General features: G+C 41.4%; 1 protein-coding gene across 4 annotated transcripts in view; it reads right to left on the reverse strand.

Annotated features, from left to right (window-relative positions):
• tead1b (TEA domain family member 1b) overlaps positions 1-17078 on the reverse strand; it is a 46096-nt gene that overhangs the window by 18030 nt on the left and 10988 nt on the right. For all 4 annotated transcript variants that reach the window (XM_034196964.1, XM_034196966.1, XM_034196965.1 and 1 more), the window contains exon 3: positions 16133-16385. In XM_034196964.1, coding sequence (XP_034052855.1) covers positions 16133-16289 — 157 coding nt within the window. In that variant the 5' untranslated portion in view covers positions 16290-16385. The remainder of the gene's footprint in view (positions 1-16132; positions 16386-17078) is intronic.

The following is a 17078-nucleotide window of genomic DNA, read 5'->3' on the forward strand; positions in this document are numbered from 1 at the left end:
GCAGCACTGAATGAAACACAAAGGCTTGTATGCACCTGTCCAAGATAAACACTCAGGCTAATTTAAGTAATGGCATATTAAACAATTCAACTGGCTTGGTTTTGTCCTTTGAGAGGCAAGAACAATACTTTACCTCTCTGGTCCAGTTTTGTTTTTCTTTTCCTCTTTTTAAAGCATCCATTTCCTGTAACTGCACTCTTTTCTAATGCAGGCACAACCACAGCCACATCTGGCCCAGCACTCTGCCATGAGACGGCGCTGGGCCTAGCCGAGAATCAGCCAGCAGACTGCCTCTCTGTGTGTGTGTGTGTGTGTGTGTGTGTGTGTGTGTGTGTGTGTGTGTGTGTGTGTGTGTGTGTGTGTGTGTGTCTCTCTCTCTCTGCAGGCCTCACAGAACAGAGAGACACCATGTGACTCTGCACTGTAACGACAGATCTATCATTAACCCTTCATGCAGTTTCTTCACTTTCTAATCAATATTATTTACGATACAGTTGATGGTCTCACCGTGGGTTTTACAAATGATATTGTCTAGGTCTTTTTTCAAGAAAATAATCATATGATAGTATTCCTATTATAACTTATACCTAATATACTGCAGAAACAAACATAATATATATTGAAAGAAAATCATTCCAAATATGGGCAGATTCAAATCAGATCTCAAACAGGAAGTTTATATTTATATATAAATATATATTTTCGTGTGTGTGTGTGTGGTGGACCAACACAATGGCCCGAGCTTTCCTGTCATCCGTGATAGATGACTTAAGGGTCTCAGGCAGACATTAGCATCACAATAGACTAAACCAACAATATGAAGGCATTCGTCCCAGGTTTTGGGAATAGCAGGCATGGGCAGGAAGCCTTTTTTTACAACAACATCAATGGGAAGCCACCCCTTGCCAAGTGGAGGAGAACCTGTGACTTGTGGCAAGACAGGAAATTGACAGTGCCCTTTATTGGAGGGAAAACACCATGCTATCAGTTTAGCATTATGTTAGCCCTGGCTTAGAGGCCAAAGGCTATGCTGAGTGTTATGGTCATTATTATCTTTCTAAAATGCTCTAATTCACACATAGCATAATGTCTCGTAAAATTCTCACAGGCTGTGTCGGCTCTGGCCTCACATGTACATGGGTGTTCCTTCCCAAACCCACAGGAAACAACTCTATTCAGTCCTCATTTAGACAATAACTGAAGGGATATAAAAACAAGAAAGTCTACAATTAAAACGTTTATTTCAAGCCTGAGAATTTCTGAACTGAAGACATATTTACACAAAACCCAACTCAGTGTCTTGCCTTTATCTATTTTTATTTATATCTTTGAAAATACATGTTCCATACACTGTGACTTTAAAACATGTCTTATGACCACAGTTGTACTGCCATGGTCTTTATTTGTTGTCAAATGTGTTTTTATTTGCAGAGAATGCCAAAGTGTTTTGGTATAATAAAACACCTCTCTGGTGAAGAGAGATAGTCAATCAGAATCAGAATCAAAATATTGTTTATCCCGGGAGGAAATTGTGTAAAGAGAGCGTGTTCAGCATCAGTTTGTATCAGTATTCAAATGTAAAATGGTACTACAAAAGCTAATATCCGCAGATCGGTTCAACAAGTAGTTTTCTTTCACTTGTCAATCCAAAATTAGTCACAACATTTTTTAAGATTTTCCGGAAAACAGCAAAAAAAAAAGGCATCTTAATGCGTCCCATCAAATGACCATCCACCACTGTTAGGGGCTCAATGTTAATGTTGTTCTTCACTTGTCCCAGTCGGCAAATTGAAATAACGGTTGGTGACACACCTTCTCCAGTTGGGGGCTACTACAGAAGAAGAGGGCGTAACAAGATGACGTCATTTCAAAAGCCAGTAAAACAAACAATATGAAAGACATGATGTAAATATTTACATTTGTTTCATGCTTTTTTGTAAAGACATTTGACTATCTTGGCCATAAAGTTAATAAGTATCACTGGGTTCAAACAAACAGCCACAGTACATTTAAGTTCTCTACATAATGCAGTGTGCAACTGTAATTAACAGCTCTTTAAAAATCCATTTTTTCTCTGGACACCAAAAGAAATCAATACTTAACTTCAAATGACCTTATTGAGCTGGATAAAAGGCTTTATTGCACGGGCTGGCTCAAGAGCAGTTGAGCTAATGTGTTGGTTGAACAGTGGGGGATCAAAGGTGAGGTGTTCTCTCAAAATCTTACAAGACATCACAAAGCCGCGGGTCACTGACCTGAGCCTTCCTGGAGACACAGAGAGGATTACAGCAGCCAACCTCTGCTGAACTGTGCCTGTTTTCAGACGGGCTGAGGAGGCAAAGAGAGCCTCTTTATCACTCAGCAGGTCCAGCATTTTCTATTTCCTCTCTCCCAGCTCCTCTCAAACGAGGCCAGAGCTGAAACACTAGTCCCAACTCTGTACGGTATAGTCACAGGGGACCAATTTGCACATGCAGCCCTTGTCTGAATCACTCTATCAATTAGGAGCCACAGTGTTTATCATCACATACATTATTGTAGAGGCTGGCCTGGCCATTGTGTTGAGGTGCGCCTCTCAGGAGAGGGACAGGGATGAAATAAACGATCAGAGAGCGAAGCCACAGTTGGACAGGCTGCTGGACTAATCTGAAAGGACGGCTGTAATTATGAGTCTCAGAGGAACTGGCTGTGTGGCGAGTCCCGATGTGTGAACATGGCACTAGCAGTGAGGAAGGTGCACTGCCCCCCCTCTCCACAACAATGTAAGACACAGAGGCAAATCAATATTTTCAATCTCTCAGGATCAATTCAGCATCTGAGCACAGCGGAAGACATGTTGGCTTTGACCAACATGGGAAAATAAAAACTCTGTGGTCAAGATGGGGTGTTCGGCATCAGTTTTCTTTTTTGTAAATTGGGGCCCAAAAAAAGGTATGCAGACTGAAAGGTGTGATTTAAACCAAGGTTAGGAAAAGGCAAGGCTCCTGATAGTCACGACAAAATAAACATGAAATTAATATTACATTACAAGGATAATAGTATGATTGGTCATATTATATTGGGGTCAGTCCATAACACAGCATTGAGTATGATCATTTGATGTCCATGGTAACAGTCCTCCTTTGTTTCCAGGGATGATGTACAGTGTTGAGAGACCTTTCTCTACTCTACAAACAACAGAGAAAGAGATGTCTGTTAGCGGTGGAGTGTAGTCCCTGTGCTCTGGATGAGAATCACACTGGCATTCAGATTCCATTCATATGTTGATTACACAAAATAGTCCCATCAGTATGAGATGATCTCATCAGAATAAAATGGTTTCATCAATGGAATATGATGTAATCAGCACAAAACTGATGATTTCTTGAAGAGAGTATGAAAGCGACACTGCATCTTTAAGAAGCCCGGAGTCTCACTGTGTTTTAGCCAAACAAAAGCAGCCAATTGAGAACGTGCAACCTGAAACCAGAAGCCTGCCTCAGAGGGCCTCACACAGACCTCAGAGCAGGGACACACCCCTGTGCTCCTGAATCAGGCGAGCAGGCAGAGAGCCACGGCCTCCAACCATTCAGAACAAACTCCTCTAGAGACGGTCAGAAACTCACCAACACAGTCACTGAACATTTTGTCTGGCTTTTTTCCAACAAGGCCGCTTTGGAAATGCATACATCCAATAAAAGAAACCTTTTGACAATATTGAACCACAATACAACATGTTAGTCAGGGCAACATTTTTAGGATGATCTGAGGTGCTTTCTGAACTCTAAGTCTGAACACCTGCCATTTTAATAATGTTTCAGGGAAATTTTTCCATATGATAAGTCAATGTATAGCGTATCCATTGTGCAAGCTAAATACAGAATTTTAGCCTGAGAAATTCATGTCTTTTGTACCATTAAATCCTTTCCAAGTAAAACTGTCATAAGTCTGGTCAGTGTCAGCAGCACTGCTCACACATTGAGCCTCTCCCTCACCACTGTTGTTCATGGTAAGCAGCTCTGTGAGGCATGAACCCCGACAACATGAGTCTGTGGGCAGGATGCGAGCACACGAGCCGCAGCATGTTATGCTTGGTCACCAAAACATGGACATGAGCTAGAGCTGAAATCTGCTCTCCTGAACAGACCAAAATCAAATAATATGCACTTCAAAATCAATTCTGCTGCTCAGCAACAGGGGAGCTTCTAAATGCAGATCCATTTTGGGGGCTTAGTCTCATTAATTGAACGTTTTCAGAGCTACAGAAACACACATGGGTCGCAAGCTAAAGATAGTAGGGAATCAAAAAACGGAAGATTAAATCAATTAGATCTGAAATTATGAATTGCCTTGATGTTTTTGTCTGTTGTTGTCCAAACATTCTGACTAGCGTCCACTGGGCATTTTGGAACCATGTGTGGAAATCATCTGCAGTGCAAAACAACAGGTACAACAGGACTGTGAGCTAAATATTTTTTTAACTGAAAAGATCACAGAAAAACATTACATATTTGAATTACACAGATTAACAGTTTTTGTACGCCTCAGAACACTAAATAATGCACTAAATAATGCATCAGTCCAAATTAAAGAGTGTTTCACACCACTAAAGACACAGGAAGACACACTGATACACCGTTCATATAACGTGTACAAAGCTCTCTAATGTAAGCTTTCAAATGATGTTAACTATGTATATGAGACCAATATCTCTGGTTATTCTCTGGGAGTTTGAGCCTGTAGATTACATGTTGCTGCAGAATTACATAAAATCAGTTCAAACTAAATTGAGGTTCTGTTTATCTCTCACATACTCTCATTCTCTTTGTCTCTGTCTCTTCTCATTAACAACTTATTTACATAAATCACATCAACCTAAATGACTTTCTGTAATAGAGACACCAAGGAGAGTGTCAGACACTATGTTTGGGAGAAGACTCACAAAACCAGGTCGATCTGTGCTTGTTGACCCATTCGCATCAACCAGAGACGCATGTTCGATTCCATGTCACCGTGTCAGGTTAAAAAAAAACATCTCCATAGCAACCCACAATGAATACATAACCATTTTGTCTCAAGGCAACCCTAAAATACTAATTCAAAATGACTTCCACCCTTCCTCATTCTACCTGCATCAATACTATTTACTCTTGTGACAGTTACTCCTTTGAGGAAGACATAACATAATTGGACTTTTTTCACTACCATGTGTGTGAAAACACGGTAGTCTTACACAGACAATGGCAGGGGAACAAATGAGGGATTATTCTGGAGGTGTGTGATGCCTCTCCTGCAATGAAGTTCCTCACACTCCATTCTGCGTGAATGTAGGTGACTCGGAGAGCCTGAGCTGATCCCAGAATTCCTCATTATCCGCCCAGCAGGGAGGAATCGGGTCTGCTCGCTCTGTCTCAGAGCATGCTCGGCCCGGAGAGACGAGTCCCACAGGAGCACAGTGCTGGGCCATCGGGGGCAAGCCAGGTCTGCTCATTATATCTAACTCATCCTTGGCATCTCTGCAAACCAAGTGCCACTTAGTTCCCACAGGAGGGGTCTGGGCTGGATCACTGACGAGATGGCAGAGCAAACAACAGAGTAGTAATAGGAAAATCTTTGCATCAAAAGCCCACATGTAGACAGAACCATAGTGTCGAATGGTCCATCTACAAGATGAATACAACAGTGAGGATATCTCTCTGTGATTTGGTGCAGGCATTCCTTTTATTCGAGATAAATGTGCATTTAATGGCAAAGTTGCCATTTCTGTTAATAATTACCAAATATAGACCATTTATATCTAACACACAAGCTTACAAGTCACCTTAAAATTCCCATTAAAATTGAATATGTTTTCACCATAAACTTGAATATACATGTGGTAGACTCGCCTCATAGCAGCAAAAAGCAGAAAAACAATTGGGTGTGGTATAACCTAAAAGTAGAGGATGTATTTACATATTTATTTGTCCGTAAAAAAATCAGTTCTTACCTTTTTTTTCAACAGTAACTGAGAAAAATTCACCAATGTCATTTATCTTGCGGGGCAAGTGCAAATACATAACTCAATGAATAAACATACAATTTGAGTGAAGCGTGTTGTTTCATTTATCAACTCTATTTCTGGGATAAATGAATGCAGCCTAGCACAGCAGGTGAATTATGCAAGTGGAAAACCGTAGGCCTTTGGCTAGGGGCCAGTGCGCTCTATTTCCCTATACTTTTTAAAATATTCTCCTTAGTAAACTCTGGGGCCATGGCAAGTGCCGACTGATGGAGTCTATGCAGATGTGGTGTCTTCCATTGCAGCCACGATCAGCCTCAGAGAACGGGCACAGCACAAGCCAACACTGGTCTCAGCACATACGAAACACTTCAGGTAAAAACCACAATAAGCTAAGAAGCAGAAATTAGAAATTGTTTGTACCACAACACAGTTGCTATAGAGACTGTTGCTAATTAACTGCACTCTACCCCAGGATAACAAAGGGCTTAAGGGCACTCAGGGCAGCTTCTCTTGTGATGAGCTCTGTGTATGGAACACTATGCCATCCCCAGGGTCTCTCAAAGACAAAATACCGGTCTCCTTGTAGCCAACTTTCATCTCAGATGCCATGAGAGGTTTACGTGTGGTGTCGGCCTGTAGCTGTTTTAAACCCCATGGACCTGGATTACAGCCCCATATCAGCCTCACCGTGATTAGCTGAACCCTTCCACTCTTAAAAGACAGATCGCTGGTTTTAGACAAATCAATCCCATGTAGCAGCTTGTAGCACCAATAGTTACTTATCTTCCATGATGGCGTTCCAAAGAAGTGCAAGGAGCACTGCACAAATAGAAATCGGAGGTTCACTACAAAGAACACGCATTCACTCAGCAAACAAAGCATCTTTGTTTTTATCCAGGGCATGCAGCCATGATTTGATTTGTATTCATTCTTTTTTCTAATTGAGTTTTAAACAGTTGCCTTACATACTTTATTCCTAATGATACATCTTATACTTCCTGCACCCCATAGTGAACAGGACAGGTGCGAGATTTGAATCGACTCCCCTCTCAGACATGGAGGCTCAGATTAATCAATACAGTATACTTTAATCTATGACACTGAGCAAAAATGCTAACCGTTATTCTCCTATGTCACAAATACCATACACAATAAAAATGCAATTAAATACTGAATATTGATTTTTACTGCTCTAGTATTCTCACGCATTTAATCAATAAATGCTACAATGAGGGCATTGTCAATCTGGTTTAATAAGAGAAACTAAATAATTTTGATTGAAGAAACTATTTTGATTGTTTGTTTATTTTGCCATAAAGAGGACTAGAACAAATAAATAGATGTTAGGCAACAACAGTAGATATTTGTATGATTTTCTTCTTACTAAACCTGTAACAGTGTCTTAGGAATAAGAGGGAAAGAGTAATCACACAAGTCACATTCCAAGCATTCCTCTAACGATTCACAACACAGTGAGTTCATTTGAACACAAAGGTAATCTATACAGCTGGTCACTCCCACAGCTAAGGCCTTATTGTCAATGATTGATGGGATATTGCTTACTTCAGAGCGAATGAAGCATCAGAAATAATGTCCTGAAAACCACAAGACCATCTAAAATGCATTGTTATTTTCCTGGTCTAATTTTATATTGTATATCTAACAAAAAGTCTATTCAAAATATAATGGGCTCCTTTTTATTTTTGAAGAAAACACCCAGGACACCTTAGACGCCTTCCTAGCTCTGGGGGATTGTCTCGGTTCATTATGGGATTGGCACTGGGAGGCAGCAACAGTTGCGAGGCTGAACAACGTGACCCTTTGCCAGAACTAGCACCCATTTATAAGAGTGATGTCGATCGGTCTTCTTTAACAAGGACACGACAAACTCTGACATGTTAAGAAAGAGGACTGCAACCATAGTTCTGCATTTGTAATATAAAAACAAAAACATGAAAACATTTCCCTTCTGTCCAACAACAGACAGCAGCTGAACCCCGGCAGTCAGCAGTATTGTAATCAACCCCGACTGTGTTTATTCAGTTTGCACACTTGAAGATGTAAGACAATCATCGAAGTCTTGTGTCAAACAGTTGTGACTCAGTAATGAGTTCGCCCAGGGGAAAGAAAGCCCAATGACTCTGCTGCTGTTGAGACGATATGTAACCAGATACAGAGAAACATCTGGAAGGACCAAACTCTTTCTGTCACTACAGTCGTCCCTTCTGCAGGTTTTAAAGGTAGATTCAACACAAAAACAAGACAATTATTTGGGTTTGTTACGGGGTGGTTGAATCTAAACTGAAGCAACACTCTTTGTCCTGAGGAAAATAAAACTGAACGATTAGTTTTTTTATTATATCTTTAATGTCTATATGCCATCTTCATGATATATTTCAGTGGGTTATCTTCTCCTTCAGTCATCATTAAATCCATTAAATGTACTATACATTTTATTTGGTCATCTATCTGTTTTTATTGTATGATTTTAAAACTTACTGTGCAACCAACATTCAAGGTTTTGTTGGTATTTGATGCAGTAAACGTTTATCAACATGTATGAGTCTTGCTGAGTTTCTACTCAAGGCTAGGTTATACAGAGAATATAACATATCATGACATTTTTGACCAAATGTCTCAAATTCGATACTGCTTACAACATTGCATGGTATGATATTGTTGATATGGTATGCACTATTTGTGCTTTTACAAACAATGACTAAGTGGGTAAAGGAAAAAAATGTGAACAGGAAACTATCAAAAGACAATATTTATATCTAGTTTTGTATCACAACATTGATATAATATTGATATTTTTGCCAAGTCCAATTTCACCTTGCTTTAAGCCCCAGTCACACTGTCCCGAAATTGACACCCGATGGACACACGATAAAGGAAATGTTCAAATTCGGCTGTGATCGTAGCAACTGATGGTGTCTGCTGTACTCTATTTAATTATGTTTTTATTTTCTAGACTTGTGGTCATTTTAACATCTTGCCAAGGACAACAGTTGAAAATTAGCCTGCTGGCTAATACTGGCTCATTTACAGTAATGTGAATTAATGTGCACTGTCCTTTAAATAAATAAACAAACAAACAAACATCGGGCCATTCGTGAGGGCATCTTAAGCCATCGTATGACCGCCGGTGGAGTTTCTCAGGCTCCGGCAGCAACTTCGTGAGCGGCAACTTCGTAAGGCACTCGTGAGGGCATCTTGTCAAGTCGTGTCATCTTCGTGTTATCATCGGTGCATTCGCCCTCACTCTGATCGGGGCGAATGCCCGATGGCACCGATGATAACAAGATGCCCTAACGATGGCCTTACAAAGGGCAAAATTAACACACGAATTCAACACGAAAATGAACCTTCGCAAGGTCCTTCGGCTATTTTTTGGCATGCCAAAGATTTTGCCACCGCTCACGAAGTTGCTGCCGGAGCCTGAGAAACTCCACCGGCGGTCATACGAAGGCTTAAGATGTCCTCACGAATGGCCCGATGTTGCTACGATCAGAGCCGAATTTCCTTTATCCTGTGTCCATCTGGTTGTTTTATTGCACAACAAAATCATGTAAACATATTATGTAAATAACCCAATTTGTGTTCTGTGAAACTGAAAAGGATATAATATATTATTTTGAAGGCGAGTTGACAGGAAGTTGTTGTTGCTATGGAAACAACAACATGACGGAGAAAACGTAATATCTTCTACATATAAAGACGGAGAAAGTAAAGAACAAAGTCTGAAAATATCAGTACAGTGTCATAGTACTGTAACATAATTGTTTGTGTTACTTTCGTTGCAGTTGTATGTCTTAAATGTAATGTAAATGTTGCCTTTGTGTGTGGTTCGGGGCCATCTTCGTGCGAAATTCACAATTCAATATTCGTGTGTCCATCGGGTGTACATTTCGGGACAGTGTGACAGGGGCTTTATAACTTTTCAAAAATAATATAAATCTAGAAAACAATTTCATGTTTAAATGTCATAGTCTACCAAAAGATGTAACATGCATGATATTGACAACATTGGCTGAGTAGCATCGAGGCCTCATCTAGCACTGCTCATTTAAAACTACTGAAAAGAAAAACAGTTATGCTTTAATCCACAGCAGAGGGACAGCTTCTCTGGCAGCTCGCTATGTGGGGACGAGGGAATTGGAGGAAGAGACGGTGGGGAGGGTCCTGTTGTCTGAGCCCACATCTTTGTAGTGGCAGCTGAGGGGTTTCACTGAAACTCATAGGATTTACATTTCGTTTGGCCGGAGCGGGTCACATGACAGCTGCAAGCAAATGCTCTGAGGGGCTTTCTTCTTTCACTTGACACTGACTGACTGGCTGTGAGACAGTCCAACACCGCAGAGAGAAAATATTCCCTCTTTCCATGACATCACCCAGCCAGGAATGGGGGAAGCGGAGGGAGGAGAGGGGGCACAGCTGGTGGCAGCCGCAGTACCATCTGCTACTGACTAATAGTTCATGCTGCTTTACTTATAAACTTGCACTCCTTTAAATCAGACTCGTGGCTCTATGGTCACCATCACAGAGCACATCACAGATACATTTGACAGTCTTACGATATCACATTACTTGGCCCAGTCATATATTGATTGTTCTTTTAAAAAGGACTATAATAAATAAATAAATATGTCTATTCGCTTCTTTTGGCGCAATTTCATTGAGAAGATGAATTCAATACCACTTTGTTCAATTCAGAAGGACATGAAAGCCTAGCAAAAAAAGGTGCCAGACAGAACCACCTGTAAAACCACAACTCGTTTTTATTTAGTGAGAATGCTGACACATCATTCCAACTATCTGTTACAGTATGCTACGCACAAAATTCTTTATTATTCCGCCGGGTTATTTTGCGCCTCTTCTTCTCCCACATTGAACATCGCAGAAACTCCGTTCAAACAGCAAAACGTTCAGCTCGGTCGGGAATCGATGGCTATTACTTTTATCATTCATAACTTTCATAATTCCAGAGATACATCCCATAATTCATCACATTTTTAACATAATGGAGAAACTCTTCAGACTTCAACAAATCTTCATGCAACTTCAACTGCTAACTGCTCCTTCATACTTTCACTCAGAAACCTCATTCCAACTTTAAAATGTTACATATCTTTCTGACATTATTCGTGTAACACATCTTTTAAATTCGTGGTACTTTTAGAGATATTAAACATTGTTCAGACCTTGGTAAAGAGGCCTTCTTCAGATTTTAGAGTGCGTGATGTCACAGCTAGAGTGGAGGACAGATTTAATTTTGCCTTCATATTTTCTTTTAAACCTGCCATAATTCCCAAACCCTACATTCCTGAGACATAATTATTCATGAGAAACGTAGGAAAACATCTCGTAGCTTGAAAAATAAAAATAAATTAAGCAAAATAATTAAACAAAATGCCTCTTGAGGGCATGAAGGGACAAACACGTTCAACATGTCTCCATTAAACCCCATTGTAAGTTCAGCCTCATCTTTCCCCACCACAGCAGCCGCACACCTTTAGTTAATCTGCCAAAAAGGCCACATTATTAACCAGAAAGTACACAAAAAGTACACTTCAGATGCTCAAGTTCCTTGACATGCTTCACGCTTTGAAATTTCACCGATATCTGTTACGGTTCTTCAACAAAACGTTCACATGTAAGAGGTTTATCTCTCTTTCAGAACAATGAAAATGCTCTCCTCTCACTGATTACTGCACATCACCATGGAAACCTCTGATCTCTGGACACATCATTAGCTCAAATATAAACACCTGTGTCATGGAACACGATGATGTCATAACTCCAACTGACATGCTCAGAGCTGCAGACTTCAGATAATGGTTAATGGTCCTGCTCTCAACAGCTCTATGTCAATTATGAGGTGTCATCATATGCCGTTTCCATGGAAACGCATCCCTCGCCATAAAACACGATGTTGCTGTAACTCCAATGGACACGGTCCGATGGTCCCCCAAACTTCGCTTGTATATCACCGGTCCACGCCTCAACAGCTTTACGCAAAATCGGAGATATCACCGTAGGCTGTTGCCATGGAAACGTATCCCTCGCCATAAAACACGATGTCGCTGTAGCTCCATTGGACACGGTCCGGTCGTCCCACATTCTTCACCTTTATATCACCTCTCCAGGCCTCAACAGCTCTACGTCAAATCTGACATCTCACCATATGCCGTTTCCATGGAAACGCATCCCTCGCCATAAAACACGATGTTGTCGTAACGCCTATGACAGGGGTGCCCAACCAGTCGATCGCGAGATGTGTCTAAAAATAGAACAACAATATTCTGTTTTATCGTTAATGTCCTGTAACATAATCTTCCTGTGCCAGAATAATGCACTTGAACACCTCAAAGCTTTGTGATTGGCCGGCGTGACCCCATGTGTCGGGGCGTGGCTGGTGAGCAGTGGGCAGTGCACTAGTTCGCTAACGTTGTCCGTGTCAACAGGAGTGACAGTCCGCACACACACAAGACCGCAATTATGGCAGAAGCAAAACATATATCATTTTCACTCGGAGTGGGAGGATGATTATTTTTGTATCTATTCCAATTCAAAGTCCATCTGTCTCATCTGCAATGCGAGCGTGGCTTTATCGAAGAAGGGTAATTTAGGAGCGGCATTTCAAAACAGTGCACAAACGCTACGAGACGGAATTCCCTCCTAATTCTGCCCTACGCTCCAAAAGGGGAGGGGCCTGAAAGGACAGCTAAATGCACAGCAGTCCATTTTCACCAGGCCCAACAACAAGAGCAAGGCTGCTACCATAGCATCTTATCGTGTCAGTCACGTTCTTGCGAAACACATGAAGTCTTTCAAAGACGGCGAAGTTGTGAAAGAAGCATTCCTGGAGGCTGCCGATGCGTAATAAAAATAACAGTAGCATTTCAACAGGTTTTTGATATGATAAAAACTCAAGTTAGATACCGTTATTAATCAGCTATAAGTTTGAGTTTGTTTGAACTTATTCATTATAATTATTGTACAAAATGGTATAAGAATGCAAACTTAAATTGATTATAGTCTATTATCAATTCAGGTTAAGAAACTAGTGTTGCTTGTATCCTATTTTAAAAAAGGCATTTCTTTTTATAATCTACTAAAATGCAACAAAAAAAGGGTTTGATTCTATTAATTTTGTCTTTTTTATTGCACTGTTGCAGCAGATTCCTGTGTAGCTTCAGATCCGAGTTGTCTTATTAGTAAGCCTAATTTATACTTTTGTAGCAACACTATTTTTATAAAATGGCAAAGAAAGGGTTCAGAGTCTTTTCTTTTTGTGTCATATGTGGCAGCAGTGTTCAATGTTTCTTGAAAACAACCCACTGTAGTGTGACGTGTGAATAAACTCCAACTCTGTATCAACAACACTATTGTGTAACTTCAGTTAAATACTTGTATGCGTGTAGATTAGAAAGAGGTAAGATAAAGGATCTGCAGTATTTTATGAAGTATTAATCGTACGAAGGTCAGTTTTATACAAGTAGAAGTGTGTATTTAACTGGTAGTAGGCTGTCAGTAATGGCTACGCCTCTCTATTTGGACTGGTAGATCTTGGCAGACTGGCAACTTTAAAAGTAGCTCTCGGTTCAAAAAAGGTTGGGCACCCCTGGCCTATGAAAAGGTTAAAAACAGCACCACACTTCAGATAATGGTCCAGCCCTCAACAGCTCTACGTCAATTATGGGGTTTCATCATATGCCGTTTCCATCCCTCGCCATGAAAGACGATGTCGCTATAACTCCTATGAAAATGTTCAAAAAGTGCTCAAACTTCACGTGTGCTAACAGTCCAGCCAGGGCTCGACATTAAGGACTGCCGATGGCCCAGGGCCATCTAGTGTTTAGCTCGGGCAATGAAGCCCACCTGCTGGTTGCCCGATCGGGCAATGAAGCCTCACCTGCTAGTTGCCCGATCGGGCAATGAAGCCTCACCTGCTAGTTGCCCGATCGGGCAATGAAGCCTCACCTGCTAGTTGCCCGATCGGGCAATGAAGCCTCACCTGCTAGTTGCCCGATCGGGCAATGAAGCCTCACCTGCTAGTTGCCCGATCGGGCAATGAAGCCTCACCTGCTAGTTGCCCGATCGGGCAATGAAGCCTCACCTGCTAGTTGCCCGATCGGGCAATGAAGCCTCACCTGCTAGTTGCCCGATCGGGCAATGAAGCCTCACCTGCTAGTTGCCCGATCGGGCAATGAAGCCTCACCTGCTAGTTGCCCGATCGGGCAATGAAGCCTCACCTGCTAGTTGCCCGATCGGGCAATCTATTATGCCAGTATCATGCAGCTCGCGGATCCAGTAATGAGTGACCCGACAGTGAAACTAAACATATCTATAGCTAGTTACGGTAGTTTGAGAGGTAATTAAAATAGCTACGTGTGATATTCTAACCTGAAGTGTGTGTTTTGTCCGCTCACCGCTGCATGTGATCATGCAGAGGTGCGTGTCCACTCGTCAGCAGCAGCTGATCTCTCTCTCCCGTCAGATTAGACTTCACTCGCGTTTATGTCCATATCGATCAGATCCAGCTAGTTCTAGCTAATGATATGACTACCTGCTTATTAAAAGACACCTAAACAATAAGTGTCGCTATGCAACTGGGTGAGGCCACAAAGTATAGCACAGCATTATGCATTTGTTTACATGCCCACCGGAACCCAGAGGCATTACCAACAGATCAACGCACAATCAACCCATACAGGACATCTCTTTCTCCACATTAAGTGTTAGACATTAGAATTGACTATTCTTGTCTGTCACATACTCTTCTTGTCTGTCACATACTCTTCTTGTCTGTCACATAAGTGGCGCAAGTGAAGCGGTATTACGCTAAAAGGGAAATTATTTTGACCGAAGAGATTTAGATTTGCCAGCTAACGGGAACTCTGACGTCGCCATTTTGTGTGCTTCACGGATGCGCTCGGCTCCTCTCGACTGCTGCTTGGGTCTGCTCGGTCAGCTTCCGGATGAGGAGGCATTCGTTCGACCAACTTACAGTAGATAACATTACAAACATTTTTAACAGGGGCCATACTAGTGTAAATAATGTTTGTTTTGGCAGTTATAACTGAATGTAATGTTTTCTACTTGTGTACATCTGGGAAGGCATTTGCCTTCATCAGATGGAAAGTGTCTTGACCAACAACTTAAGTGTTTCTTATAGCTATGCAGGGCAAGCGAGCAAACACAAACAAGAACAAACAAACAAGTGAAATGAAGAATAAAATTGAAATTGTACAATATAATATTGTGGTGGTTCATCTTATAATTCAGTCTAGAGAATGCACCAGACAGCATCTAAGACCTGCAAAAATCTACATTTTCAAGGGGGACAGAGGCCCCCCAAACCCTTCGTGCCATTTCGTCCGCGCGCATTTTTCAGGGCAATCTCTATTGGGTTCAGGGCCATCTGTAAATTAGCTTAGATGGCCCCAGGGCCATCTCCCAAAATCCTTAATGTCATGCACTGAGTCCAGCCGTGAAGACATCTACGGGAGAGTTTTGAGATTTCTTCAAATGTCGTTGCCATGGCAACACAATGCTCGCCATGAAACACGGTTTACTCATAACTTCACTGTTAACTTCAATGCTCCAAACGGCCCAAAACTTCACAGGTTTGGTAACGATACAGCCATCAACGCATCTAAGCGTATTATGGGATGTCATCAAATGCCGTTGGCATGGCGACAGATCATTCGCCATCAAGTTAGTTCAAAAGTTTGCAGTTCAAATATTCTGCTGCTTTTCCAAGCCTTTTTACTTTCTTTTCTTCTCTTATCAGACATTAAAGTCCCCAGTGTTCATGTATCATTTCAATCTAAATTCTTCACTTTCTTCTTACACATTCAATTTCAGCATAGCAGTTTAGCGTCAGCTTTTCAGCATAAAGCATTTCCACTAGCAATTTCTTCAGGAATTGCATTCTCTAGTTCTAGTTGTTTTCCCGTGCTTCCAGTCTTTATGCTTAGCTAAGATAATTAGCTGCTGGCCACGACATGAGTGGAATCGATCTTCTCATCTTACTCATCCCCGAAAGTGTCAAACTATTCCCATTAGCTCCAACAATATTCACCTAGTTGAAAAACATGCATCTATACTAGTAACACTCTGAAATGATTCTGTACTACTCACCATACATCTTTCCCTCATCAGACAGGATGATCTTCCTTCGTCCACACGGAGGATAGATAGCCAGGGCCTCATGGAAGCTCTGTTCGATATCGGGGCTCCACACCCCCTCGGCTTCATTGTCCATGGGCTTGTCTGCAGAGTCGCTCATCCTCTCCATGTCCTCGGCAGGGCTCTCGCTGCCGCTCCAGCTGCTGGGATCAATGGTGGCGGTTGGGCTCTCCAAGCTAAAGCCTGGAGCAAACTAGGGAGAGACCTGGAATTCAGAAATAAACAAACACAACCAAGCGGTCAGTCTCTACAACACAACAGTTGACATCTGCTTCCAAATGAGAAAAAGAGTGACACAGTACACACTGTTAGATGAGAGCACAATGTGGAGCAGAAGCAGCCAAACAATCTTGAACATTGCCAAGAAGGTAGTTGACATTATTTACAATGGTTTGAACCATTGAACCTTTTCATTCATGGGCTGGTGGCTTTGGTTCTTTTTGAATGACAGGACTCAGTAAAATAGTTACATTTGAAAACATGTTTAGATCTTACAAACCAGACTATGAGAAGTGCATCCCATGCCTGAAGAACTCTATCATTTCTAAAGTGATGGAGTGCCCCATCCGAACTATCACCCTATTCTTATGAATAATAATAAATTAATTATATAGGATCTCGATGGGGAAATTAGAGGCCAGCGTTCAACATTCCCCCAACTGTGTCTGTTATAAAAATTTAGCAAGAATAAAGTAGTAAAACCAGGAAAAACAGCATTTTGGCTAACGTCACTATCCAGCTACAGTCATACCACACGACATATTGAAGTCAGAGACTCATGACATGCAGAGGCTATAGGATTTTTTATCTTTTTTTAAAGGCTGGGTGCTGCAGGCATCCCAAAAAAAACAAAAAACTGCCGTTCAGACTGTGGATCAATCCAAGATCCCGCCCCCCA

This window comes from Gymnodraco acuticeps, unplaced genomic scaffold (genome assembly GCF_902827175.1).
Source record: "Gymnodraco acuticeps unplaced genomic scaffold, fGymAcu1.1, whole genome shotgun sequence".
In the NCBI taxonomy this organism is placed as follows: domain Eukaryota; kingdom Metazoa; phylum Chordata; class Actinopteri; order Perciformes; family Bathydraconidae; genus Gymnodraco; species Gymnodraco acuticeps.